The following is a 26,002-nucleotide window of genomic DNA, read 5'->3' on the forward strand; positions in this document are numbered from 1 at the left end:
GCACAGTCCTTGCTAAATAACTCATTTTCTATGCAGACAACAGTGTTCAAAGTTCAGTGTCAGAAGAGTGCTTGCATATGAGATAATCAAATGTCTTTGCATAACATTCATTGCCTTGTTTAGTATTGAACTGATCACAGTTCAGTAACTGTGAGTAATTTTGGAATCCTTATATTGCTGTTGTTATTATCTAGTTAACCAGTAAACTGTTTCCTGCCTTCTTAGGAAGTTCTGATAAATAGCTGTGTTAATATTTTTTTAGAAAATATTCTAGAAAATATTTTGTTGGGTATAAAAGACTGAATAAACAATTAAATTGTCAAATACTTACATAAGATTCTTCTTTATTGTAGGATTTCCATTTGAATAGAGTTAACTTGGAAGAATCAGCAGGAACAGAAAGCACTCCAGCAGGTGCAAGACCTAAGAAAAAAAATAAGAAGTCCTATGATTTAACTACATCTGATAAATTCTGGCAAAAGCATAAGGGCAGGTAAGCTGTAAAGGGATACAGTTTATATTTATTTAGTCAATATAAACTCTAAGTATTCTTCATATATGACAGTTCTGTTTTAAGCTTCTTTGAAAATCTTTTCTAGCTTGGGGGCCTTTCTTTTTAAGGTGTATTGGGTCTGGCTGAGATGAACTTCATTCCCCACAGCAACCCTCACAGTGCTGTGCTTTGCACTGGTATCTGGTAGTGTTTTGGCTACTGCTGGGCAGTGCTCCCACAGCATCAGCACTGTCTCCCCAACACTCACCCTCACCAGCAGGCTGAGAGTGGGCAAGATCTTGGGAGGGGGCATAGCCAGGACAGCTCACTCAAACTGACTAAAGAGATACTCCATACCTTTCCATACCATACTGTACCATTCCATTCCATTCCACTGTTCAGCAGTAAAAGCTAAGAGAAAGGAGAAGAAGTGTGCAGTGTTCAATGGGATTTTTTTAAAATGTTTTTCTTCTGGAGCAACTGCTCTGCCTACTGGAGCTCTGCTTCCTGGGAAATAGCCAGACATCATCTGTTGGTGGGAAGTAGACAATAAAACCTGTCGTTTTCCTTTGCTTTCACACATAAGCTTTCCTTTTTTCAACCACCTGTATCTTGACCCATGACTTTGGGGGTTTTTCTACCTTTCTTTCTCCCCTGTCTTGCTGAGGAGAGAAGTGATAGAGTCACTTGGTGAGCAACTGGCATGCAACCAGGGTCAAACCACCACATAAGGAATGATCTTTGCCAGTATTCATTGTCCATGATAATTGTCTGTTATTTCTTTGTTACAGAGCTCAAAATTGTTCTTACCAAAACTACATAAAATTATTGAAAGCAGTGAATATATCTTAGAAAGTTTAAGTAAACCTGCAGTAAGAAAGTTAAAGTAAACCTACATTATGTCAAGATGTCATTATTTTCACTGATTTGATTCTGCTGAATGATTTGTGTGTTGTTATTTCCAAAAAGGTTTTTATTGTCTGGTTCTATTATTTCAGTTTGTTGATTTAATTGAGCTTAATGCAGATTATTGCATTAGTCCTTTTCCAGAGGTGGCCGAGTCTGTTCAGCAAGAACTGGAATCTTACAGAGCCCAAGAAGATGAAGTCAAAAGACTTAAAAGTATCATGGTAAGTTTAATAGGGCTTGTAGAGATGCCTAGCCCACCCATGTCATCCCATGGACAAAAATTTACATTGCATGCTGAATTTTAGGCATGATATGATCTTAAAAGTAGGACTAGAAGTACCACATTTCACGAGAAGTTTCCATTTCTTGTTCATTGGTGTTGCAATTATATAACTTCCATACTAACTGAAAAACACAATCCAGACATTAATACCATTACGAGAAAATAGATTCTAGATGTATTGACTTTATCTGCATGCATGATATTTGTATTTATTATGACTATTTTTATTCATCTTTTCAAACTCTTCCTCAAAACCCAGGGCATTGAAGGGGAGGATGAAGGAGCAATAAGTATGCTTTCAGATAATACAGCTAAGCTAACTTCAGCTGTCAGGTAAGTAGTCAATAATGCATTATTGTCATTTAGTTATCTGTGAACCATTTCTAATTTTTTTTTTGTTATTGTACTTTCAGTATTCTTTGAAATAAATATCTTTAAATGGAGGCTGTTCAGCTCTATAATATTTTTAAATGCTTTATAATTCTGATAAAGTTAAATGCAGTGTCCTAAACCAGTGCTTGCATATGTAACTTCCACAATGTGTTTGACTTTGGAGTCTTTCCTCAGCAAAGACAAGTAATCTGAGTGCATCATAAATTTGCTTGCACTCTTCCACCAAAATCCCCAACCTCTGCATTCTTTCATCAAAAAAAATTAGTGAAATCCCCTTCTTCAGGTATCATTATGAGAATCATTACATCAATATGTTGTCATTTTTTAGTTCCAACCCTATTCTGTAATTTTAGATTTTAATAGCTTTTAAAGGTCTTTTCCAACCCAGACTGTTCTATAAATGTTTTAGTGCCTACTGTATACAGTGCACAATTCCACTAACAGTGCAAATCAGCAGGTTAGTTTGTATTTAATCTCTTCAGCTCTCTTCCAGAACTTCTGGAAAAGAAGAGGCTCATTGATCTTCATACAAATGTTGCAACTGCCGTTTTGGAGCACATAAAGGTACAATTGCGCTCTAACTTCAGTTTTCTGTCAGTAGTACTCCTTAACTTTAGGAATATATTTGAGGCAGTGAAGATAAAATGAGCCTTCTCAATGGTGCTGCTTTTTCAGAATTCACTGTGTTGCATTACTTAGTGTTGAAGGGTGAGAGAGAATGAATTCTGAATGCCTCTGCATGGAAAGCAAAGAACACCAGTTCTTTTCTTATCAGAATTTACTAGTATATTCTAGTTTTTTTAATGTTGGCCACAAGTGTTGGGTTGAAGTCTTTCAAAAAATAAGTTTATGATGGTAGTGTTTTGTTTATTTTAGAGATGTATCATGGCAATTCATTACTTTAGTCTAAGCAACCTTCTGTTCTGTATGTGTTTGTCAGAAGGGCACTGTTGACTGCTCACCAGCAAAACTGATACCCAGAGATGTGGCAATAATGATCCAACTTACTGAAGTGGTCTTTCCAGCAGGGTCTGTGTTAGATGTCTTGTGCATAATTTAAGAACTTCACAAGGGAGTTTGTCTTTCCTGTTTTAAGTCTGCTGCTTTTGTCAGAGACCTTGCAGAGGGATTCATGTCAAGTGAAGGCCCTGGTTACTGCCAGGATAACTTGGAAAATGGATTTGTTTTCACAGCATGAAAACAGAAATTGTAGATGAGGCTTTCAGAAACGCTGAAATTCTTTTCAGTTTTGGAAGGTTTTTCAAACATCAAGTCTCACTGAAAATCAGTAATTAGAGAGTTTTACCCCAAGCTACTTAAAATTCTTGGAAGGCAATGTGTTTTGAAGCTAGCTTTAACATTTGTAAAGAATGTAAGATCTGTCCTCAGTTATTATTGCTACTGATTTTTTTTTAAGTACTGCATATGAACCAAGGATTAATTCTGCAATTAAATTAATAAATTTGTTTTACATATTTATAAAGTTGGAGAAGAGGTAAGTGCCTGTGCTTAGCTCATTACTCTAGGGGCTAGTATATGGGCTTTTACACTATTAGATATGTCAATTTTCGTATCTGACAATTTAAAAGCAGTACTTTAATACCACTGAAAAAAATTGAAGTCAACAATATTAATATTTTGATCCCTTGACTGTAAATTCACTTTTCCAGGAAAGAGACTGGCATGATAGTGGCAGGCCTAGACCAGTAGTATTCCATATACGATTTGTTGGTTGGAAAACAAGTTTCAGAGCAAGATGTAGAATGGCAGTAACATCAGTTTGGCTTTCCAGTATCCTATTGGCAGTGAGCTGGAGTCAGATGCATTAAATGATAGCAACACATTTGATTACCTAGAGGTGGAAGGAATTGCCTTATCTGGGCATTCAACCAGCCCTTGGCTTGCTGCTCTGATAGGGAAGATGCTATTAGGGAGAGCCCTAGGAGTGGTGGTCCATTCCTCCACATTCTTAATTCTGGTACTGCAAAGTGCTCAGGCTCTTTACCTTCCTATTGTATAAATGTTAAAGAAAATTGTGAGACAAATGGCCATGCAGTTTCTTCAATATATTGATATGTACATCTCCATCATCTTTTCTTTTGATTTAAAAAGCTTCAGTTCATCTCCAGATATTTAGGAAACTGCCTTAAACTAATGCAGACGGACGCATATTGAAATTTGCCTATGATAAAGCTTTTTAACTGAATCAATGTAAAGTTTATTCCAACTGCTTTTTCCTGACCGTTTTCTCCTCTCTTTTCACCCTCCAGTGTTAGAAAAAGTATCTTTCAATTTTGAGTTGTGGAATTTTAGTAGACAAGACATTATGCTACCTAATGGATTCCTCAAAAATACTCTCAAAAAAGGCAGTGTCTCATCCTCTACTTTTAAAAGAAATTCTGATGAGACATTGACTCTGTAATTAAGAGGTTTTATACACAGTTACATAATGAAACCAGATTAGGATAAGGCTGATTCTTTTTTGCAAGTAAGTGCTAAGGTCATGAGGAGCTAGTGGGGTGCCATGCTCTTCTTCAGGTTACTGTATTTTCACTTCTAAAATAATCAGGAAGTGCATTCCTACTTTAAAATAGACTATTTGCATTATCCATTATGTGATTTTACTATATTAATTATTTGAGCATTTTTCTTCACTATATATATAAGGTTCTATGGAAAGAGTGCAACGAGACCTGCTTTGGATATACTAAGTGAACTAAAATTTTCTTGTGGTTATACTTTAATGTTCAGTTTACAGCTGCTTTCCACATTCTCTTGGATTATTTTCTAAGACAGAGCAAGAGGAAACCAGAAATTAATCACATACTTACGGGTCCTGGCAGTTTTTTGGCTTAAGATTTAGTGAAATAATGGAAAGTATGCATCACTTTTTCATGAAGCAAGCTATCAAGTATTTATTGTCAGTGCTTAGAACAAATGCATCCTTGTTTTGCATTTATTGGTTTTTTCCGCTGCTGAAGCTGGTGACTGAAGGTCTGTACCCAACAGATAACAGATTTAGAGCTACAGTTGCCTATGTAGCTGCTTTAAAGTTTCAAGTAATGCATATCTTTGCATGTCATTATAATAGGAATAGGATTACTGATGTATGTTAAATCATAAATATAAAAAGATGCACACATATACTTTTGTAAAATGATGGTTGGGGGGTAGATTAGATAATCTCTTGCTAGAATTCTACAGATGTAGAATTTAAGTGGCAGATTTTTATATGTATTGTTAAATTATATGTATAAATGTATATGTATTATTAAATTACTTGTATTTGGCTTAGGTTATTTTTAAAATTCCTACATGGTTTTATTATGTATCTCTACTTCTGCTTGATCTCAAGGTCTGATACTTTGAATGATCTCTTAATTGAGATCCCCTTAATTGGGATTGACAATAGCCTTTCAACTTTTCAAATTCATATTTTTAAAGGAATTCCACTATTTTAAGTACTCTGTTTTAAATAAGTTTACATTTTGATCTTACACCACGTGAAATGATATGTGTTTGCGAAATATGTACGTCATAGTGGGCCAGGCTGTTTTTCTGTAGTTCAGAACTGATAATTCATTAACCTTCTAGTAACAACAGCTTTTCCTGAGTTCAGTTACAGTGACCTTCCAATCATCATTCTGTGCAGTTCAGTGAAAAGGAATTGGCTGTGTCTGCCACTCCCAGCCTTCTTCCAGAGTTTCTCTTCCTCTCCATAGCAGCACACTGTGATTACCTGACCAGCCTCCCTCATTCTGGAGGCGGTTATTTCTGGTCTTTCTCTGTCAGCATCTTTAAAAAGGACCTCAGATAGTTTCTTAGAAAATGTCTCCTCTCTTCTGCATATTCTCTCTCTCTAAAATTAAGAACTTTTGTAGTGTAAAGAGGATAGAAGAGCTTCCAGCAAGTCTCTACAAAAATTACCCTCTAAGAGATTTTAATGGGTCCTGCCTCCACTTACTTGCTTTAAGAAGAATCGTGTTCGTTTTGGAGTACAGTGCTCAAGTAGACTTTCCCATGCCCTTCAGTAATTTTCCCTAAAATAAGTTTTGGCTTACGAATAGCCTATTTCTAAAGATGATAAGTTGAAAACTTTCACAAATGTATTTTTTTTAAAAAGCATCTGAAGTGTGGCACTTTAACTGCAATGTAGGATCCTGTTTCTTAAGGGGCAGCCAGAAAGGTCTCTTGAATGAGATTGGTGTGGAACAAGACGTCGTAATAGAAAGTCAAGAGCAGGAGTCAGAAAAGGAATAACTGTAAAAGTAAATGCATCTTTATTTATATTATTTTTTATTATTATTGATTTTCTTCACATTGCTTGCCAGTTTGGCACCCATAAGAACATATTCTTTACTGTGTTTTTTATTGAATCTACAGGATTGTTTAGCTCCTATTCCCCAGCTTTTCCTCTTGGCATGCCTATGAGTTTGCCATTGAGTGAGCAAAATTGCACTTATTTAAATTAAATGGGACATCTGCTTCTTATCAGCACCTCTTAGACAAGTTGGCTCTTCGAAAACTGTCTCATTGATGTGGCATATCTGGGATATCTATCAAAAGGTAACTAGTTGTGTTTAAGGCACAGTAACCCATGTGAAATTTGATTAGGTGTCCATCCAATTCCTAGCAAAAATTATTGCCCTAATTAGATCTTTGCTAGTAACTTTCATTAGTTATCTAATGAAGAAGCAGCTGAATAGGCTTACCACATTGATCCATCCCTTTAGTTTATCACATCAGACAGAGTCTCAAAAGTTTTGCATTGCTGCTTACCTCTGATGTCCCTATTGTGGATAGAAAAAAAAAATAGTGGATAGAAAAAGAAACATGGACCTGAAGTTTTGGGATTTTCAGTTGGGGGGTTTTCCCCCAAAGAGTGCTGAGTTCACACTTCAGAAGTAATTCTGCAAAATTTTTGAAGAGAGTGAGTGTACATGTATCATTAATGTTTCAGTTTAGGCTCAAAGTGTAGCCCATATATGCAACCAGTGAATTTTCTTTGCTGCTGGTAATCTGTTCTGTTCAGCTGCCATAGTCAAACAATCATAAAGTTGCACATAGCTGAGAAGAATTTTACCTAGCCTGTGCTCCAAGTAAGTTAACAATTTTCAGTCTGTTCTTAAAATTGAAATTGATGTTTGAATTACGAAATTTTATTTAGAAGTTGATCTGTAAACAAATACAGAGAATCAGTGAATCTTTTTATGTTGTACATTTTTACATGGCATCTGAATAAATTTCTCGTAAACAGATCACCAGCTAAGATAATATGGGCTTTGCCAAATTCAACAGTAATATATTTAACTTTATAAGATCAAATTTCCACATTTCAAGACAATCCCTTTTTTATTGGATGCCTCTTGTCAGGGAAAAATATTTTAAACTTAAAAACATTGAATCTAGCCTCACATAACGCGATACTAATGTAGATGAAATACAAAAAGCAAGTGAATGTAATGGAAATACTTAAAAATTTGTATTAGTTTCTTTGCAATTGCTTTACGTCTGTAGAGAGATTTAAAGAAACTGTAACGCAGAAAATCTCCAAGGTGCTGTAGAATTGAGGTCTCACGTGGTTTACCAGATACCAAATTACATGTGATGTAAGGTCTTGGAAAAAGGCTGGTAGCTGGGTTCTATTCAGGCTTCATACTGCTCTTTTAACATAAACTCAAGGTAAATATAGCTTGAAGGAAGCTCTAGTCCTTTTTTTTTTCTCCTCATTTCATGCATCTTCTATGTAGTCATAGTCACTATAACAATCAGCAGAAGACATTCTTCTGCCCCTAAAAGTAGCAGGGGGTCATCTCTGAGTGCTCTTCATGGTGATTTACTATATAAGCTATAATTGCAAGCATCCACAAAAACTTTAAATTAAGTTGTTGCTTTGCAAGTAAATGCTCTTCTCAAGGAGTTCAGTAAGTGGCAACTGAGAAATTGAAGCATTGTACAGCTACCTGCATCATAAGCTAATCACCATATGCTTTCAATATAAAAATATTCTTGTAATTCATATCTTTTTTACTTTGCTTTCTCTTCTCTAGCTCTTTTTTTGAGGAACTTACAGTGCTCAGAAGGTGAAATATCCTGATAGCCTTACACTGGAGAAATACCTTTTTTTTTTGGAGAGGTGGTAAAATAACTTTTTTGAAATTAATTTTTTATTTGTGATCTCAGGAATAATTTTAGTAGAATTCAGAAATATGTGAAAACCAGACTTCTAAAGTTTTTATGTCCTGTCATTAGAACTACTACTGCACTGAATAAAATACGCCATAGCAGTTTTAAATGCTTTGGCATTATCAGGCAAAATTTCTCAAATCATTTAACCCAAGAAAAGCAAGGTGACTCTTGCTCTCTCTGGCAATATCATTTCAGTCTCACAGCAGCAATGGTGTGGACCTGACACACTTCCAAAGCAGTGAGATGGAAATCCACTCTGCCAGTCTCCTGTTGGAGCCAATACATGGCTGAATGTGTTCAAACATCAGGATTTAGTTAGTTACCAGATACTAAGGTTTTGTAAGCTGAGTAGTCATAACATTGGTTGTGATGCTACATTTTAATGTTCAAACACACATAATGATCTGCATTGTAGTGGAATGTTTTAAAATAAGTTCTGGAGTGCATTTTTCTATTTTTAGCTTGTAAGATCATGATCAATAAGTGCAAAGCTTGTCTGTTTGTGCAGATGTGCTGCAATGCAGTCATTACTTGCATGGCAATGTGATGTCTTCCATAAAGCTTTTGCCTCAATAATTTTGTGTAGTCCCTGTGCCATCCTCCCTGAAAAGGATTTTCACAACATCTAGATGTGTCATTGTATAATGAGAGACTTCTTTTCCAGTGTCAACAAGATAATCTAACTATAAACTTCTCCATCTTTAGTGTAAGTGAATTATGGCAAGCCTTTGATCTGAGGTAGAATTTCCGTACCAGCCCAAGCTGGCAGTTGCCAACGTTTCTTCGGGATGATGCCTTAATGTATAAAGGAATTTCCCATATTTATCTGCATTGAATAATTGTCTTGTGGCCTGGGAGCCTGGAGGTTCAGAATAAATTGGACATGATATTCACTTGACCATTATTTTTTCCTTTTACAACATAGCAATGTGTATGATGGCATGTAGTTTTCAGCTGCAGCAAAGCCATAGTTGAAAACAAAGCTTCTCTTCCAGTTCAATATTCACAGCAGACACCCCTGTCTTAACTTGCTTTTTCACTTTTTTATATGATAATTAAATACACATCAACTTTCTGAGAGTTAATAAAAGCATATTATAATACAAGCATTAGTTACTTTTACTAATAATGTATTTAAAAATAAAATTTTTAAAACTGTATTTTTAACTTAAACTGCATCCTTCTTGAAAGAGAAAATAAATATTCTTTCTCAATTTTAAGATGTTAATCCTAACACTTACTCTTAAACAGAGTCGAAAGCTGGATGTGTATTTTGAATATGAGGAAAAAATAATGAGCAAATCCACTCTGGATAAATCTCTTCTGGACATGATTTCTGACCCAGATGGTGAGTACTTTAAATCTGAACTTGGTATAAAATTTGTTAAGCTATCCAATAAATCTATACCTGCTTGAATTTCAGGGTTGGTAAAAAGCAACCTGTGCAAGATTTGTAACGAAAGCAGCTTTTGATTGATCTTCAGTAGCAGTCTAGAGAGTTTAATGCTTCAGTTGAGTAATATCCAAAATATTAGCTACTTCTGCAGCTCTACTAAAATCCTATCCTAACCCCTTATTTTGGAAGGTCAATATATTTTATTTTATGTGCTTTTGCAGTATTTAGTAGTGTAGCATTCTGGCATTCTGTGGTCTGAACAATACTAATTCTTTAAAATCCTCCTGCATGTTTTATAACATATACATACCTCACGAGCACAATGAAAACATCATAGAATTTGACCAGATCAAGGGACTGTAATGTAGGTAGCTCCTGCTTGTGTGAGGAAATAGATGAATGGGACAAGTGGAGAGAAGGAACACAAGTTGTAAATTGGCCAGTTCACTGGACTCACCTGAAGCTTTGCATGTGTTGATTCAGCTGTGCCATGTCTGTTTTGATCATTAAGAGCACAAGCAATGCATCCCAGCTTCTGTGTCAGAGAGGGATCAGACATATCAGAACATTGCACACCAGGGGTGCTCAGGTTCTCTGTTAGCAGGAGTCACTGGGGGTCTTCCTCTGAAAGTCTGACCCAAATGACTTCTCAGCTTTTTGTACTATTTCAGCATCAATTCTTCTTTCAATCTGTCACAGCCTGATGTATGCCAAAACACTCTGACAGATTTCAGTATCATCTGATACCAGCTGGCTGGAAGAAAATAACGGGCAGAGCAAAATTGTAAAACTTAAATTAGGATCTCTGACTTGTCTGCATACTGGCAATTATGTTGGCAAACCTCAAGCATTTAGAGACCCAGGGTTCCTGCTTTTTTTCCAGTGTGCTTTTCAAGAAAACGTTTTGTTAGTGCATGATTATGTGTGTAGTCTTACAGCTACATACTGAGCTTAATGCCTGCTTGGAGTTTGTATAATGATTCATATTTGTAGAAAGAGTATATATACATCCTGCTGACATTCTGCAAAAATCTTTTAATAGTGTCCATGCTGTATAATCAAAGGGCAGTAGGAGAAATAGTGCACAGATGGTAGAAATCTGAGCTAAAATTTTAGAGATCTCATAATAAGTCAAGTCTAGAAACTAATAAGCTTTCAGAAAATCTAATGTCAGACATCAGTCTGTAATTCAGTACATACGTTCACTTTTTATTTGAAGCTAATAAGAATATGCATAATCTGTACTTTTATTAAGCATCAAACAATTACTTCTTACTTGAATCCACATTTTCTATGCCTTTTTAGAGTTCAGTGTAGAGCAAATTGTTTTCCAAGCCTGATGTACCTTACCAACATTCCTATTGGCGAGGTTCCTGGGTTTTATGCAAGAGAAAGATTAGGTTCATAAGCTAGAGTTTTTCTTCATAAGCTAAGTATTCATAAGCTAGGTTTTCACAGTATTATGTTGGCATTTTGTATTCATTGTCTAGGTTTAAGTTTATGTAAGAAAAAGATTTAAGTTAAACCATGGTGATTATTTCCAGGCAAGCTGTCTTGTTAAACTGTCCAGCCTCATATTGTGGGATTCACTGAGAAATACCACCAAAAACATTTTTAAGGAATAATACATCAAGTCTTCCTGTGCTTCTGGTGGATTATTTATTGGCATAATGTGTGGGGATATTTGTCTTGTGGACAATGGGATCTGCAGAGCTCTTGATGAAAGCTCTTAGATGTGACCACTTTACAGCTGCTGGCTTCAGCCTCACATTTGTTACTGTGTTGTTCTCATCTACTGCTCTATTAGCTCTATCAGCTGCCTCCCACTTTAGTGGGTATTACTATACCCTGGAGTAGGGATAAAATGGAAGCTAGGGGCTGCCTGCTGATTTTTCAACTGAATATAAGTGGTTGAAAAAGTGGTCCATTCTAGGTTTGCCAAGTTAGATTTTCTTCAGAATGTTGAGCAGTTTGCCTCTCTGTGTTGTCACAGATCGTAGTCTAGAAAAAAGTAGTGAATATTTGACAGGCAATTGACCTGAGTCTTACAGCTGTTTATGACAGCTTTTTTTGCCCAAGTGAATTCCAGGTGGATCTGTACCTTGAAAGCTGGCTTTTGGTATTGATAATACAAAGTTTCTTCAGTTCTTGATCTTCTGACTTACTGGTCAGAAGAATCTTTGAGAAGATTCTACCAAGTCATAAATGCTCATTATGACAGTGCTTACTCTTAACTTCTGCCAGACTAAATATATGCTCACTTATAAATAAAAGTTGCAGATTAGGTCAGATGGTCTCCTGCTGACATAATCCACATTCCATAGTAGGGGAAAACAGCCCAAAACAAACAATACAGAAAAAGAAAAACAGGAAAAAAAATCATTTTCTTACCCGCAAGTACAAGTAAGTGCAGTCTTATAAAATATTGTACTGAAAGTATCAGGCTTTTATAATGAATTTTAATTTGAAATGTTTGTTTTGAGAAGTTGTTCTTCTGAAAACTTCATTTGAAACTATTGTTTTTACTCAGAGTGATTCTCATCTAGAAAAATAAAAAAGATAGTGTTCAAAATCTGATGTAATAATTTATAGTCTAAGTAATGGCTACATCAACCTTTTGATCTCTAGAGATGAATTTTCATTGCATATGAATAATGCTTCCCAAGAATGGGAAGTGTTTTTCTCCAACAAAAGAGGATTTAGGAGGTCAAATCCTTTCTGAAGGCAAGTTGGAAGTTCACGGATTTTTTTCCTGTCAGAGGTTCATATAAGTGCTTTTGCAGTCCTCAGGTATTTCAGTACAGTGAACCATAGAGCTGTGTAAGTTGTAGAGCTAAAAAATAATATGCTGAGGCTTTTACTTCTATGATTTTTCTTAAGTCTGCTTTTTCATGGACCTACTTCCAGATAACATTTGCAATCTCCACATAAAATGAGTCATAATTTCTCTACACAATTTATTTATTATGTTACATGAAGAATAATATTTACTACAGACAAAAGGGGGAAGTGTAAAACTTGCAGAAAGAATGAGCACATCTAACCCAACTCTTAAAAAAAATTGTCTGCCATTATACACATGGTTATCAATAACATTTATTGTCAATACATATGTATGGCTGCTGAAGAGCAGTTAATGTAGTAGCATAGTTACAATTGTAGTTTATAATTCTTTTTTTTCTTTCTTACTGCAGCAGGAACTCCTGAAGACAAAATGCGATTATTTCTCATCTATTACATAAGCTCAGCTCAGGCACCTTCAGAGGTACCTATGTTCTTTACAGCTTCCAACACCAGATGCTACCACAAAGGATTTTTATTTCAGCACAAAGTAGATATTTCTGTTTCTTTGCAAAGGGAAGTATGAAATGCTCAGGAAATTCTAAAACTTTAAATAAATTTTGTCTTATTGCCAGGAAATCTGCTCACAAAGCTTTAGCCACCATTACAAAGAATATGAATGACTAGTAAGAAGGAATATTATATTGTGATATATTTAGATCAGAGTTACTTCAAGACACATCTTAGCATGCTTTCTATTACTCTGCTCCACTACTCAAAGAAGTAGGTAAAGCAAAACAAAAATATGACTCATTTCACTTCATATATTCAAGAATGATTGAGTCAGTTGACTAGCCGGAGAATGAAGGAGAAATGCATCTGCCAATATCTGAGTAATTCAAGAAACAATTTCTTCATATTTCTTTTGAACGTAGGATGATTAATTTCAAGGAAGATTCTTACACTATAGAAACATCTGATGGAAAAAATGTTTTGGTTAGGCAAATAGAAAGTGTTTTTATTAATGTATATTAGCTCCTCTTTGTTTATTTTTTACTGTTTTGACATTGTACAGAAACCAGCATTCTGTTGGTGCTAGTATAAACATTGTTCCATATCTGAAAGTGCACAGGATTTAATTCCACAAATACTGTTCATTTTAATGGAATCTGCTCATGGCAAATTTAATTTCAGGTTGCATTTCTGTCCTTGGTAGGAAATGGGGTTAAGATTCATAATTACTTTTTAAGTTGGGTCAATGCTATAACTTTGCACTACTTACTTAATATTTAGATAAGGATATCTTGTCTTTGTACATGGAGTCAAGAGTAGCTTCAACCTTTTATAATTCTCCACTTTATGATTTCAGATTGATTTGGAGCAGTATAAAAAAGCATTGATGGATGCAGGTTGTAATCTTGCTCCTTTGAGCTACATAAAACAATGGAAGTAAGTAAATTCTTTTTTCTTCTGTATGAGGCTAACTGTATGAGGTTAATATAGAACCCAGCATTGTATTCAGGAATTATGTGTTATTTGTCTTAAATTGTAAATTATCCTTAAGTATTCATTTGGTATAAGTTTTTACTGTTACTGTTCTGGTAATACATGCAAATCTTAATTTAAAACTAAGCTCCAGTAGTGCCAGAACACTATAGAACAGGACATGCCCTTAATGATCCAGGACAGAAACAACTTACTGAATTAGTTGAAAAGTTGTGCTGGTTCAGACCCCAAAGTTTTTTATTTTCATACCAGGGAGTCATGTTGGATATCAGTTATTGTAGTTTTACATGGTATTTAAATGAAATACTTGTCTTTAACTATAGAATCTAATTCCTATTGTATTTGTAGGCAAGAGGGATGCATATAATAAATAGTTACTTCCTGAAAGAGTTCAAAATTTAGAAGTTTTTTCACTTTCAGATGACTAGAGTGGAACATTCTACAGAAGTATGTGCCTTAGATAAATATTTGATTTCTATCCCTGCTTTCACAGAGCTTTCACTAAGATGGCTTCAGCTCCAACCAGCTATGGAAACGCTACACCTAAACCTTTGGGGTATGCTTTTGATTAATTTTTTGTAAGCCTTTGGGTTCTTTTATCCTATTTTAGTAGTGCTGAAAGTGTGGTTAGCATTCTACAAGGCCCAGAACAAAACATCTCCCTATTTGTAAAATTTTTAAGTTACAGACAATTACAAGCACTCATCTGCCCTTAACAGCATAGTACACGAAGAGAGGAAAATAAAAGGATCTGGGACTAAATTCACAAACTATCTTAATACAGTGCTCTCTGCACCTGCACATTAAATGTACTCTCACAGGAGAGGAATTCAGCAGCAGGGACTGGATCTGTGACAGCTATCACTTTGAGCCCTAAGTAGTCAGTGGCAGAAGATAAAAACAGCCCTGTATATTCAAAATCATATCTCTCTTGGGTTTGGAGACTGCCAGGGGTGCAAGGACACTCTGGAATGTCCTGGACTGGGTATCTGACTTGTTGAAAGGTGTAGTTATTTATTTCAAGACACGAGAAAAAAAATTACTGTGCTAAAGTTACATATATCCAGTAAGGATATAGGACTAGGATCTTCCCATTCTTCAGAGGATTTCAGTCCTCATTACCAGCTTTACTTTCAGGAATGCCCTGTCACTGTTGTAAGGAATCTTGGCATAATATGGTTAGAGAGAATTCTGGTGCTGTTTCACTTGGGAAAAAGCTCTTTGAATTGTTGAACACGCTCAGCCTCTCTGTTAACCCTGGTCATTGGGTGTAAAATAAATTATTCAGTGGATTAAATCCAAAGCTCCCATTGATAGGTGAGGATCTATCTGGTAAATTACAAGTGTATTCCTATACACATGATTGCCATGTGATTTGAAGAATATATTTTATGACAAACTGAATTACTTGTTAATTAGGTCCTATTGATTTCATTGGGAATTGGATGTCATTATAAAGCTTAAGAATACAGATTAAAAAGAACTCATACATCATCTTCATTTTGTTTTTTCAGTCTGTTTTCACGTGTTATGAATACAGGATCACAGTTTGTAATGGAAGGAGTGAAGAACTTGGTACTGAAGCAACAAGTAAGTTTAAAAAAACAATTAGAAAGTCTATCATGAATACTGTGAACATTTGGAAAAACAAATTTCAGTACCTTTGTTACATTAATAAAATTCATTGTGCGGTGAAAAGAGTAAACATAAATCTCTGCTTATGGATAGATCTATCCCGTTGTAACTTCCAGATATCAAATAAGTAATGAATAATTCACATTTTCTTTGAAGACCTCTTTGTAGCAATTAAGACTGATTTCAGCATTATAAAAAAAATCAGCTGTGGAATACTCAAAGTAGACTAGCCCTTCATAAACAAAAAATGTAACTATCTGTATCTTTACTTAGAACTACATGCATTAAGTTAATCTATTTCAGAGTGATTAAAAGGCTGAAAGTGTTAGTTCTGTGTTTACTTACAATTCAAAGCATTTCTTTTTTCCCATGTGAGTGTAATGTACAGCAACTATAATCTTGTAATGTGCATGAAAATACAAATATGTTTATAATGACGTGACCATCTTCAAATATTCACTTAACTTTGTAAAATATTTCTGAGCATAACTTGCATGTAAATATACATCCTCACAAAGAAAACAAACAACAACAACAGCACAAAAAAAAGAAACTGGTTGTATGACTTGTAGCTGGAATGACATGTTGAATGTTGAATTGTGGTTCCCAGAAACCTCCTTCTCTGCAGAGGATACATTATTTTCCCAGTATGTCATTTCATCAGATGGCAATAAATAAATATTTATTTACAGTTAAAAATCTTAATTCTGGAGTATTTTGACATCAAGATTTCTGAAAAAAAAAGATCATCATATTATAATTCAGTTGAAGAGTCAGAATTCAAATTAGAAATACAACATATTAGAACTAAATAAAATGAAATCTTAACTAAAGGTTTATCCTTTTGACCTACTTAATCATATCATTGTCATTGTTTATTCTGCCTGTTATACACATAATTTATACATGAAAGTTATCAGCTATCACAGAAAAGTTTAAAATTAGGGTCTCGGGTTTGTAGTGCAGTTAATGAAGTTAATTCTGCAGGAATTTCACTATGACTAGAATGATAAGCTGCATTGCAGAGTTACAACTCAGTGGTATATCATGATATATGATTGAGGAAAATTTAAACATGCAGCTTGCCTGTGTGTTATATTTTACAGAGAATTCTTCAGACAAACTGTTACTTCTAATAATAGAAAACAAGTATAGTCTCCAGGAGACTTCCTCCTCTCCTTGCATTAAACATTTTGTCATTTCTTTAAATGTGTGGCTTTAAAGAGTTAATATTATTCTGTACAGAATGGCTTGCCTTGTTTTGCCTTCTGAGGGAGCAAAAAGCCAATTTGCTTTGTTTTCAGGATGTGCCTTTCTGGCTTTTCAATTTCTTCTCCAGGTATTTTAGGCTAGCAAGATGAGAAGCCTTTCTTCCTCGCATTTGTAAGCCTAATGTAGGTCTGTGGTATTTCTATTAAAGATAACTTTTTATTTTTCCTTCAGTAATTCAGGGATTCACATCAATTTTCCAGTGTAATATGTAGCTCATCCTTTGGAATGTCCTCTTTTGATACATTCTGTCAACAAGACTCACTTCCAATCCTGTTGCTATGTAAACTCACCCTCAGTTTATTATAACTGAAGTAGTTTAACTCCTTAATATTCTGATCTTTTGTCCCAGCTGACATTTCCCGTGTTAAATAAGGAACAGTAATCTTGAATTTCACCTCAGTTTATTCCTTTGCAGGTCATCCAAAAATTTGTTGCTAGGGTTGCTTTTTTTACCCATTTCTTTGACAACATTAGTTCTTTTTCAGAATCACACAATTATCAGCATCAGCTTTAAAATTCTTTCCTTAACTGCAATGTATTTTTTAATAAGAATTCATGTTTGATCACATCTGCATATGTTGGTAATACCTAAATACAGCTCTGTTCCTGTCTTCACACCTTTTTTGCACTTTATGTCTTATCTTATGCACCTCAGATGTTTGCATTTTTTTACAGAGAAGTAATTTAGGTGATAATAAATAAGCTTAACCTTAACAAAGCATAAGAGGAAACTGTTTAAAAGAGTATTTCAGATGCTCTGTAAACTCTTCCATAAGTAATGATGTGCCTGGGAATAGTTCGTAGTAAGCTTTTCAGCATTCCATCAATTTCACGTTATGTTTTACAGAATCTGCCAGTCACACGTATTTTGGACAACCTTATGGAGATGAAGTCAAACCCTGTGAGTACAATTGCCTTCATATAGAGAGAGGTGGAGCAGATGAAATCTTGAGGCTGTGATATGTCATATGCAAAAGCTAATTTTTTTCATGATAGAAAAAATCCAATCATGCTGTATTTCAAGAATGGCACCATTTTCATAACTATTTAGTAAGACCTCTTTCATTTTAATATTCTAAACAATGACAATTTATTGTGTCTCATTGGAACTAATATTTTTTAGATTTTTCCTATTCTGAGCTTCTATAAGACCTGTGTTATACTAAGCTTCTGTTGCTCCTAAATTTCTACATTAAGCTGTAGACTAAAATTTTCTTTGCATCAAAGTGTTTGTTTTTTTTAAAGAGCACAATTTCAGAAGTGAAATATTTAGAGAGTTGCATTAGGGAAAATTACATTTCCCACATCTTTAAACTTTGCTATGTAGAGGAAAATATTTTACTACTGATTCAGTCATTCTTCTTACAAGCAGAGGTGGTTTTTGTCAGAAAATTCCTCTTCTTGCCTTGTTTCTGTGAAAATTTGCTCAGATATTTTAAATTTAAATGTTACAAATTTTTGAATTGCTTGTGTGTTAGCTACACAGTCAAGGCATTTGCTAGAACTTAAAACTAAAAGTAGGCCTGGTTAGTAGATTCAAAACATTCTTCTTAGTCCACTTTCACCTGCATGTATTAACTGTATGTACAGAGAGAAAAATAATGGTAAAATACAAAAATTATCAACGTGCAAGTAATCCTTTCTTTTCTTAAACTGTACTTCATAGATGATATATGTCGTGATTCTTAGCTAATCAAAGATAATTTGCTTTCACTTAACAAACAAAGGAACTGACACTGTTTCCAGAGTTAGTGGATTGTTGTTCCTGTTTGAAAGACTTGGAAAAGATGTACAGGGCTAATTTTATTTAGTCAACCAGCAGAGGTCACCCAGAACACTTACCATAGAAAGCTGAAATTAAAACTATAGAGAACTTACAAGAAGGTGAAAAATTAAACCAATTTTTTTTAAATAAACATTAGCTTCTTTAGGCTACAAGTTTAGGAGTTGATTGAGAAAAGTTTACAAGTCATATGAAGTTTCTTTTCTGACTTGATTTTTTCACATTTACTTAGTAGAAAACAGCTACCAGCACTTTGATAATTTGGAGAAAACATTGATCTTCTCATTTAAAAAATCAGCATTTGGGCCAATCTGTCAGTCAGCAGCTTCCTGTTCCACTGCCATGGCAGAGACTCATGGCACAAAACAGGGAGTCCCACTTTTCAAGTCATAGGAGACCAGGCAATCCCTAAAGGCTGATCCTCCTAACCTGCAGGAAAACTGACAGCAAGTTTGGAGTAAGTTTCAGCTCAAGGAAGCAAGCCAGAGAGTCATTGTGGAATGTGTTTAGACTTGCTGTACTATCAACAGAAGTGAAATTGTATCTGGAAAAGGTCAATGTGTGGAAATACACCATTGTGGCTTCTGTTCATCTTCTGATGTGTGGGATCATTTTCTATTTCCCAGAATAGAAAACTACTGCACTGCAGGCAAAACACAAAGGGAGAGGAAAAAAGTTCAAGATTTTATTTTTTTTACAACACAGATAAAAGTCTCCTTTATAATTCAAGAAATCGTATTAACCACAGTAATCAGTATATGAAGTGTACATACTGATAAAAGGTGTAATGCAAAATTAGAGCAGATTATTGAGAAGTCAAGTAATTACATACAATGAATGTAAGTCATTTCTTTTCTAGATATTAACTGCAACAATAAAGGAAATATATGAAATGTGCATACAAGTTGTACCACAAACATTTGATCAATAGTATTTTCAGTTGAAATCTTCGACCTGTTTAGAATGATGTCCTGCACAAAACTCTGTGGGGTTGTCTGTAAATCACTTTGTGTGTTGCTTGTCTCTGCTGTTTCTTTTGTCTCTCTGGCAAGGACAAATAAGTCCATGCCACCCATGCTTTTCAGGTTTTTCAGAAGCAAGAATAGCTAGAACAGATCTTATGGGCCATAAGATCTAAGTTGCTATCTTGTAACTTTTTAAATTTTTCTAGATTGTTTAACTATAGCTACACCTTTTCTTGAAAAACATATTCAGAATCATTCCTTGATGACCTTAAAAGTAATCAGTTACTTGTGAGTATTTTAAATAATAATATTTATTGTTAAAAGCCCACTTTTAGGCCATTTCTTTTAAGGTCCTATTTTAATAAAGGAATATTCTGTTCATAAAACTAAAACATAGTTGCTTTGTTTTGGTGTTATTAAATAGAGGTTGGTTAAAACATTGAATCATCATAAACAAACAAAAGTATACACAACTTTTAATTCATATCTGTGAAATTGACCATGATTTACTATAGAGTTATGGAGATCCTTCTAAGGATCTTCTAGAAAATGATTTGATTATTGAGTGGGGAAAATATTTGAAAAGTGAACCTTTACAAAGTGGTTTAGCCTCTGTCAATACAGTGTGTACATTTGTATTGACTTAAGAAGTAGATAGATCTTAGTTGTGATAGATATTAATGAAACTGTATTTTGGTTAATACTGTCCCTTTCAGCAGATATGGTACCTCTCAGACTTAGGATATACCTTTCATGCATTACAAAGAAAAATTCTAGTCCAAATTGGTCCTGTTAGATTCTGCAGAAAAAAAATACAGACTGAAAGTCAATGACATTTCCATGGATCTTTTTCCATTTTATTTGAAATATTGAAAACTAAGTTTATACATTCAGAAGTATTTATTTTCTTCTGGAATTGCTTAGGGAAGTCACAAATTCAGTTGTATGTAAGGAAAGTGCTATACACTTGTTTTTCTTGGCAGACTTGCTATATGTTAAAGAAAATAAAATCTACTACGCTTTCTTTTCCCTGCACCCTCAGCACTGATTTCAGCAGGAATAATGTATTTAAACAGCAACAATGGAAAATCCCTAGGTTATCACATTTCTATTGCTTTACCACTCTCTGTGTGTCTACTTACACAAGGCCACAGTGAAAAAACACAGCAGTAATACATTCAGGAGTAAATGTTTGTAATATGTTTATTAGCTCTGATTTTTAGTTCTGTCATTAATCTGTAATTCCCTGTAATAAGCAGAGAAAGTTAAACTCTTTATCCCAGGTAAAGGTTTCTCAAATACCTCTCAGTTTTAGTCTATCAATATCTGTCCATTCCCAGCTCTCTTTACCCCAGAGTCACTATACCACCTTTAGGTATCATGAATGCTGGCAGACTCCAGCAGTTGAATGCTGCAAAATCATGAATGCTGGCAGACTCCAGCAGTTGAAATTCCCAGTGGAACATATAAAAGCCTTTTACAGAGATTCAGTGGGAAATTAGATCAAAATTCTTTTCTTTTTAAAAGCCAAGCTGCAGGATTATTTTATATAATTATATAAAAGTTTGTAATATCAAATGGATTGTGTGTGTGTAACCTCCGCATGTATATTAAATACTTTTTACTATTAGAGGTAGGTATGCTAGGTGAGTTCTAGTAAATCCCCCAGATAATTTGTCTACTACTCAAGAAGTATTATTTCTGCTCTACAGAATCAGCAGAATTCAGAGGTTTTTGCATGTAAGCACACAGATAAACTGTAGTTCTGCATGCAGTTTATTGACAAACTAAACTTAATAGTACCTGGATGAAAATGTAGTATAGAAACAGGAGAAAGCCAAGAAGTTGTCAGAAGGAGTTACTAAGAAGTCCTGTTTTTCATCCATAATAATTGGCAAAAATCCTGCTTGTTGCCAATAAAAATATTGGAAGTGCCTCAGTGTTCTCTGTGAAGAAATTTTTTTTCTGTACTTTAGAGAGTCAAACTTTTCAAATTTTGTGGAACTCATTTCTTCTTCAAGAGCTTAATTTTGGTTTAATAGTAGTCATAAATCATGACATGAGAAGGATAAGTTACATAACAGTAGCAGATTTTGATCTGTCTTGTCCTTAGCGCTCATTGCCTCAGAAGTGTTTTGTTTTATAATATTAAATCAATAGCAGATCTCCGTAACCTGGAAAATGTTCATGTTTGTTACTAACCATCGGTGTTCCTCTAAAGCTGGTAACAATTTTTCTTTCTGCATGCTGTCTTTCTGTTGGGATTCATTATGCAACCAGTGTATTTTTTGGAAAGTGTGTGATAGTCAATTTTAGGTGAACCAGAAATAAAAAGCTCAATAGCACTCTTCATAGCTTCTCACTATTGTTTATTCTGTAGTGGTTCAGTTATATACAAGCTTTTTAAGTACTAGTAGACACCACAATTAATGTTGAATGATGTGATGGGAAATGATACTGGTTTGAACAATGTTTAATGTAATAGATACAAGCAAAAATTCATTAGCCAAAATTCCGATCTTTTGAGATAAAAACATACTTTTTAATAGGAGACAGATGACTACCGGTATTTTGACCCCAAGATGCTGCGAGGCAGTGACAGGTGAGATTTGCTTCTTTCCTTTTACTCCATGAAAAGACTAACTTAAGAAATCTGTTTTATTTTGCTTGCTGACTACAAGTTATTATTTTGATCATTAATTCTAAGTCAAGACAGTTGGTCTTGAAGGAATTTACAAGTGGGAATTTGGATCGATCAGATAAATTTTTATAACACTGCAAAAAAAATTCTAAAAAATAAGTGCTAACATGTACATTAGTCACAGGAATGTGCATTAATATTTAGCAATAATAAGTGTTAGGGTTCTTCATAGTTGTACTGCTTGGTTTCTTAGAAACTTTGTGAATTTACACTGTTAAGTTAAATAGTCATTGGATGGTGCACCAAAATTTCCTTGTCACTTTTTAAACAGTTACAAGTCTGATTTTAATACAACCCTTCTTTAGTAATTTGTTACTAAGTTCGAAAAAAAAAATTAAATTTGACTGCATTTACTTTTGTTCAGGTATGTGCACATTTTATTTTCATGTGTATATGAAGGGAGGCTTGGATATAGTTTATTTTGCCACTAAAAGAGAGGAAGAGGAGTTACATCAGAAGTTTATAAATCTTGATTTTTGCTTTGTATCTTTAACTAATAATTGTCTGATAGTCTCACCTAATCTAATATCTTAGCAACAGAGGAGATACTTTATTTTGATATTCTTTCTAAAAATAACTGTCATTTAACCTGTGGGAAAACAATAATCTCATTTGGTTGCACCACTTTATTACAGGATCAGTGTGGATAAAGTAGATTCAGGCTTGGTTTTAGTTATTTGTGTGAAAATTCTGTACCACCCAAACTTGTAATTTCCCTCTTCCTCCCTTTATCCTCCCTTTATCATTCTGATCCTGCATAGCTGGTTTTGAGATTTGGAAGCATCAGTAAGTGTATGCAGGAACTGCAAACTGACTGCCTTCTCTAGTTAAGATTCCAGGAGGTAGGAATTCTAGGTGCCTTGAGTTGTACTAATGCTGATCACATTTTAACTCATTTTATTTGCTCCTAGGTAACAGCACTATAGTTAGAGCTTTTAAACTATGGAAGAATTGTTGTCATAAAGTTTATTATTCAAACAGCAACATTAGAAATTATGAAGTACAATTCCTATTTACTCATGTATTCAGTTCTGTAGAATGAATGATTTTCCATAACAAATGGAAAGGCAGTTATTGTTCTATCTTACATTTTTGTCTAATAGTATATAGTAGTCCGTTTATGATGGGTACGTGATGCTTATTGTGCATATTTCTATTAATGTGTAATGAAATCTGTGCTGTATTTTTTATAGTTCAGTTCCAAGAAATAAAAATCCATTCCAGGAGGTAAGTCACGGAGAAATTATTTTTCAATGTTCATGTGTTAAAAATAAATAAATCCTGAAGTGCAGTCATTTTTGATGATCCCGATTAAGAAAATGAGAGGTCTTATTTGCAAAAAAGCACTTAGACTAATTATATCTAGTATTAATTATAATTAGCTGTTATTCTGAAGCTTTTCATCTTTATAGGACTATGTAAGTATTAACTAATACTGGAGAAAAAAAGTAGAAAATTTTCCGGAAGGTAGTTAGAGGGATTTACTAATATCATAATTGAGTGAGCAATTTAAATCCCCCATTTTTAGACCAGATTTTCAGAATGCTCTCTAGATTTCATCCTTTGTCCAGCCTTAAACAACAGCATTGATGTAAATGACCATATTAAGGAGTCTCTGCAGTTAAAGGAAAAAAACCAAAATAATGAATGTTATCATTTCATACAAATGCCTGTAACTTTCAGTATTTTTCTGTGTAAATATTTACAAATAGAAAAAGTCTTACCTGATTACTACAAAGTTTCATAAGCAAAATATTTACCTTGGCAATATACAAATGTTTCCTGTTTCTCATGAAATATCCTAATTATCCTCAGGAACAAAAGAAATACCATGTCGTATCCTAGATATATAGATATACACACACACACACACACACACACACACATATATATATAGCTACAGATGGTCCTACCAAAAATGTCAGTAATAAGATAAAGTCTATATAAAATTCATATAGTATGGTCAAACAATTTTGGATAATGAATGCTAACAATAATAATACAACTATTAAGTCTCCTTTTTCTAGACATGAATTCTCCTTTAAACACTGCCCAGAAAATACTGATGGCTTTTACCTGTAATATTAGAAGTTATTACCAGTAGTAGGTGGGAAGGGAAAAAAATGATGAAAAGGTATATTTCTTTATGATAGAAGTACTTTATTTATGGCCCAAATAAACATCCATGGAGACTTTAACTCTTCTTCTAGTCATTGGAGACATCTCTGGACAACAAAGGGAACATGTTGAAACTGTATATGTATGAGTAGGTCTTAACAGAAGAGAGTGACATGTTAAAAGCTCTCAGCTTGCTATTCTGCATCCTACCAAAACTTCAGATATCTTCTTTCAGATAGGAAGCAGTGGTTCTGTATCCAGTTTCTTATACGACCACAGTGTGATTGTGATGATTTTTGTTGTAGGTTTAATTATCTGGTATATCACTACTGAAATTTCAAGAATTTGAATGCATACTCTTAATAATATGTCTGTTGCCTTTTAGGCCATAGTGTTTGTAGTTGGAGGAGGAAACTATATTGAATATCAAAATCTTATTGACTACATAAAGGTATGTGTACTTCTGTCAGTTGTAGTCCTTAACTTACTGGTAGAAACCAGATAGAGCATATTTTCTGTAATATTTAGTATTTAGAAGACAAAGTCTATGAACTTAGCCTTAACATCCTTATTCTATACAGAGTCTGGGAAAAAAGGAATGTAAGAAATGAGTAGAAATTGTGGGTTACTAATTCAGACCAACAAAGACTTACTGTTTCTGGGATTTTGCTCATGTTGCCCTTTGGAGTTGAGTAAATAAACTGCATTCTCTTTTATTTTGTGTTCATACACACCAACGTGATTGAAAACTGTCAACAGATGTAGCAAACTGAATTAACCTGTTTCAGAGTTGTGTTAGTAGTTTTCATGTGCTGGTGTTAAATGAAGCAGCTGTAGCATATCATAACCTTGAAAGTAAGGAACTGCTGAGAATTCTCTAGTTTTCATAAATCTTGCAAAAGAGATACCCTGGTGCTTTTTTGTATGCAGTTTTGTAATATGAGATAACACCATTTTATTGTATGACAATCTTAGTTGTGCATAAAGTATGTTGTTTCAGAAACCAACATAATGCAAATATTATACTATCTGTTAAAGCAAATATCAGATTGGCACCAATATCTAAGCATTTATTACTTACCCACAGTTAGAAGTTTTCCCTACTGAGTTAGTAGAATCTCATTCTTGTTGAACTGCATCATTTAATTCTGTGTAGAAATCATAAAAGGTGTCATATGCTCAAGTAATAAAATACATAATCAACTATGTAATGCTGGTGTAACAGATTTAATTTCTCTGGTTCCAACTGGCCAGACTAGCAGAACACATGTATACCAAAAATCAGTGGATGGAGAAAAATAACTAAATCATTACAGCTCCTTGGAGGCAGGAGTCATATTCAAGCACTTTCCAGGAATTAAAAAAAATGCCAAAGTAACCTTAGTAAAATTCTGAAGAAGGTAATAAATTATTTAACAGCAGCAGAATACCATTCTTTCTTCCTGATCTTAACCTTGTTCATGGTACAGTTTTCCTGCCCTCTGGTAGACTGGATAGAGGCTTTTCACACATAAGAGTAGATATGGAGCATTAGTCATTGAAAACCAGTTGTTCTGCCAAGCACATGAGAGTTTGATG

At 34.3% G+C, this 26,002-nt stretch overlaps 1 protein-coding gene across 1 annotated transcript in view; it reads left to right on the top strand.

Moving 5' to 3' along the window:
• Positions 1-26,002, top strand: part of SCFD1 (sec1 family domain containing 1) — a 48,485-nt gene that overhangs the window by 19,781 nt on the left and 2,702 nt on the right. Inside the window, exons 11-23 of the mRNA XM_066551377.1 lie at positions 354-493; positions 1,533-1,623; positions 1,945-2,018; positions 2,561-2,642; positions 9,519-9,615; positions 12,858-12,928; positions 13,814-13,893; positions 14,444-14,506; positions 15,465-15,540; positions 17,705-17,758; positions 22,155-22,207; positions 23,500-23,533; positions 24,810-24,875. Coding sequence (XP_066407474.1) covers positions 354-493; positions 1,533-1,623; positions 1,945-2,018; positions 2,561-2,642; positions 9,519-9,615; positions 12,858-12,928; positions 13,814-13,893; positions 14,444-14,506; positions 15,465-15,540; positions 17,705-17,758; positions 22,155-22,207; positions 23,500-23,533; positions 24,810-24,875 — 981 coding nt within the window. The remainder of the gene's footprint in view (positions 1-353; positions 494-1,532; positions 1,624-1,944; positions 2,019-2,560; positions 2,643-9,518; positions 9,616-12,857; positions 12,929-13,813; positions 13,894-14,443; positions 14,507-15,464; positions 15,541-17,704; positions 17,759-22,154; positions 22,208-23,499; positions 23,534-24,809; positions 24,876-26,002) is intronic.

Source organism: Molothrus aeneus, chromosome 6 (genome assembly GCF_037042795.1).
Source record: "Molothrus aeneus isolate 106 chromosome 6, BPBGC_Maene_1.0, whole genome shotgun sequence".
NCBI classification, from domain to species: Eukaryota; Metazoa; Chordata; class Aves; order Passeriformes; family Icteridae; genus Molothrus; species Molothrus aeneus.